The sequence below is a fragment of the Morus notabilis genome, unplaced genomic scaffold (assembly GCF_000414095.1).
Source record: "Morus notabilis unplaced genomic scaffold, ASM41409v2 Scaffold7587, whole genome shotgun sequence".
Lineage (NCBI taxonomy): Eukaryota > Viridiplantae > Streptophyta > Magnoliopsida > Rosales > Moraceae > Morus > Morus notabilis.
Window position 1 is genome coordinate 2,573 of NW_010360397.1, and position 3,931 is coordinate 6,503.

At 30.4% G+C, this 3,931-nt stretch overlaps 1 protein-coding gene across 1 annotated transcript; it reads left to right on the forward strand.

The window, feature by feature from the left end:
- Positions 1-89: 89 nt before the first annotated feature.
- LOC21384173 (cinnamoyl-CoA reductase 1) lies at positions 90-1,198 on the forward strand. The gene is made up of 3 exons (XM_024164466.1): positions 90-145; positions 299-577; positions 882-1,198. Exons 1-3 carry the CDS (start codon positions 90-92, stop codon positions 1,024-1,026), a joined length of 480 nt encoding a protein of 159 aa, XP_024020234.1. The 3' UTR covers positions 1,027-1,198.
- Positions 1,199-3,931: the final 2,733 nt, after the last annotated feature.

The following is a 3,931-nucleotide window of genomic DNA, read 5'->3' on the forward strand; positions in this document are numbered from 1 at the left end:
AGAGAAGTCTGCATGGATAGAATTTTTGATTCCCATTATGCTTCAGTTTCAATGTTTTACCACCTTTCTCTGTAACTTAACTGGGTGAAATGGAATTTTTAGCCTTAAAAGGAGCTAGTGCTAGTTTGAGAGAACAACTAATCAAGTTCGGTAACGAATTTTGATTGATATATATTTGCTAACTAGTACGGATCACTTTTCTGCTTTTACTATTGAAATGGCCAATAGGGAGCCAACTCCAGCTTTGCAATTCATAATTTTTGTATTGTAAATTCTGATCTTCTCTACTGACCACAAGCGGCAAACTTGTGAAATTTCTGATCTCTAGTTCAGATTCTTGTAAGTTAACAGAACTGTCACTAAACATAACAAATTTTGTTTGGCTCGCAGGTTCCACTGAAATATACGAGGACTTTTTTATTGGGTCTGTGCATTTCAAAGACGTAGCATTAGCACATATTTTGGTGTATGAGAACAAGTCAGCAAGTGGAAGGCACTTGTGTGTTGAAGCTATATCACATTACGGTGATTTTGTGGCAAAGGTTGCTGAACTTTACCCTGAGTATAATGTGCCCAGGTAACAAAGTTTTTAGGCCTGCAAAATGGATTTACAATGGGAACCGCGTTTTGTTAGATTGAATTTCTGAAGATAAAATATGTGAACCAGAAGGCAACTATACTTTTTGGGGTCATGAACAAGTTTCGCCTATGATGGGCGGTCAACGATTTTCTTCTCGACATGATTTAATGGATTGTGAATGTGGTTTTAGATGCTGATGTTCTATTAGACATTTAGCATTAGCATTTTAATTCTAACGACAGAATGTTATGGTTTCAGTTTTAGAAGTTTATTGACCTATTATTGTTCATTCCTTTTGTAGTTTGCCTAAGGATACCCAACCTGGGGTGTTGAGGGCAAATGGAGCGTCAAAGAAGCTGATAGACTTGGGATTGCAATTCATTCCAATGGAGCAAATTATCAAGGATTCTGTAGAGAGTCTAAAGAGCAAGGGATATATTTCTTAAACCATTGACCGGTGTTTAGAAAGATTTAAAGGTACTATTTGCATTGTAAAAGTGGTGAGTTCATGTAGTCATGTTAAAAAAAACGGTAGTCTACAAACTATCGTTATGCCATATAACTGCCATGTTCGTCACATATAAATGACAGTGAATAAAGGGCAGCTTTTGAAGTTCAGAATTTACACTGTTAAGGAAGAGTGGGCTGCAAACTCATTTGGTTTGCTTCCATGGCCTGAATATTGAATCCTGTGTGATTCCCACTTTTTGGTTTTTGGGTTTTGTCCTACTAAGGTGTTTGGTACGAAAATTTGTGTAATTATTTGAATCATGGTTCTTAATTTGTTATAGTGTTTTTTCTCATAAAAAATACACGTAAACTGAGAATGATTCTGAATCATAATTTTAAATTCGTAAACTAAACGTCCACTAAAAGTTCTGATATTTCACACAGACCCCAAACTCATTAGGAGTTTCTCCGGTATGCCAAAGATATTGCAGTTATAAATGCGAGCACTTTCAAGGTTAGCTACAAAGGTGAGTTACTCCAAGGTTGATTCGCCTTCTGTAGTGAGTATAATATTTTCTGAATTTAATGTTGAATAATGATAGGGAAACCAATTCATCGTAATTTCTTTATCAATTTTAGATTGTCATTCTTATAATAGTAGTAGTTTTTTAAAATATTGTTACATCAATTAATATAAAAAATTTAATTATAAAAAAAATATTTATTAAGGAAAATTGACAATTTAAAGTTGATATAAAAAAAACTTGGAAAGCACTAAATGTCTAACCTAACCCTACTTTAAGTATAAATATAAATAACACATAAATTATCACTCTGAAAATCTAGTCCACAGTCGTGTAATTCTCTCAATGCAATGTGAGGTAGTTTGAGTGGCAAATACCTCTTGCATGTCAGGTTGGTATCAATGTAACCATTGCTTGAATTTGATGCTGTTAATGTTGTGAGTGCTCTCAATTGGGATGGAAATAACGGAGCCCACTCATCGCCAAAATTATAAAATTGTTATTTCGTTGTTTTTTATTGAAAAATTAATCTCAATACATACCCATCCTCTCCAAAGATCTCCAAAGATCAACAATCAAGGCAACTTCATTTTTAATTTTTTTACGAAAAAATTGTTTTTTTTTTCTTTTTTAATTTGGATTTGTTAATTTTTTTCTTTTAGTGTATATTTTCTTTATTTAATAATATATTTTGTGGTATATTTTCTCTATTTTAATAAATTTATTTTGTGATTTTGAGTAGGGAAATTGTGTTGGGTGACATTTTTTAATCACTTCTTTTCATAAATTGTTGAGCTTTTTTTATTTTACGAAAATAGTCGTTTTATTTACATGAGTCAATCAGTTATTGACCAATCAATCAGTGATTAATTTACGGTCAATCATGATTGACTAATTTATTATTAATTTATCATTATAAATATATAATTTATCGATTGAAATTGATTAATTATTATTGATTTTGGTTAATTATTAACTAATGTTGATAATAATTGTTAAAGTATAAAACTATTGTTGGTCCACCTCCTAACAGCTTAAGCTTTTGGGATTGATTGGTAAACTAACATGCTATCAGAGCAGGAGATCCTGAGTTCAAACTCTCGTAATTGAACTCTTTATCCCTATTTAAAATTGTCATCGTGCGTTGTGTCTTAAGCTTACAGCTTAAACTTTTGGGATGAATTGGTAAACTAACAATAATAAAGAATAATTAAGTTAATCAGTCACAAACTTGAGTCAATCAATGATTGCACGCTAAGTCAATCAGATTGACCACTAAATTAATAAAAACGACCAATTTTACAATTTTACAAAATTTCAGCTATTTATGAAAACATCCTTAAAAAGGACTCTGCTGAAATTCCCTTTGGAGTATGAATTTGACACTTAAAAATGTTTTGGTATATGATGTGCTTCAAAAGGGATTTCTCTCTCTGCTGGACTCCAGAAAAAAGGAAGATAAATTAGATGAGAAGAGAGTAGAAGATGAATGAGAGGAAACTACCCAAAGAATAATAATAAGAGGAGAGAAGTCTGAATATTCAAATTTCATTAATGAAGTCTGAATGGTAATAAATAACAATATTTAGCAAAGAAAATAATCAAATAAATAACAAACTGTAATTAAAAACAAATAGTACGTTTGGAATTAGTTCTAAAATAATTTTATTTTTTTGTATAAAATTAGAAATGAAAACGTTTTTAATCTCAGACAGAAATTATTTTCAAAAATATATTTAGTAGTTTTATTAAAAGATTATTTTCAGTATAAGAAAAAACTAAAATTCCGTTTAATTATATAATTTTTACCCACCTGCAAAAAAAAAAAGCATATGCCCAAAGAAATGGAAACAAAAAATGAAAGAAAATTTCAAATCGTTTTCATTTTCTAAGAGTGCGTTTTGTTGGTGGATTCGTGTTATGATTCAAATTATGATTCGTGATTTGCTACTGTATTTCTTTCACAAAAAACACACGTAAATCGAAAATAGTTCTGAATTATGATTCTAATTTTACACTAAATTAAAAAATGAAATTATTTTCAGTTTTCTTACATTTTTTCCTCTAAACACGTTTTCTCACTCAATTTCATTTTTTTTATTTTAAAAAACGTAAAAAATAAAAATAAAAATAGTTCTAACCACGCTAAAAATATTTTTTTTAGGAACCTAAAAATAATTTTGAGAATTTATTCAAATTTATATATATTTGCGTCTTAAATAAGTGCGGAAATTATTATTGTGGTCCTCGCATAAATCGCGTTTTCCCGACAAAGGCGCAACACAAATCATCAACACGTAGCTAATATTGAACCTTGACGGTAAACGGGCAAAGTACATGCCATCCTCAAAACTGAAAAGAACACAAAGAAGTGAAC

Bases quoted from the DNA above. Each gene is read 5' to 3' on its own strand.
- LOC21384173 (XM_024164466.1), top strand. From the start codon at position 90: ATGGAATTTTTAGCCTTAAAAGGAGCTAGTGCTAGTTTGAGAGAACAA. The intron at 146-298 runs GTTCGGTAACGA...ACTGACCACAAG, and splicing joins TTGAGAGAACAACTAATCAA to CGGCAAACTTGTGAAATTTC. The intron at 578-881 runs GTAACAAAGTTT...TTCCTTTTGTAG, and splicing joins CCTGAGTATAATGTGCCCAG to TTTGCCTAAGGATACCCAAC.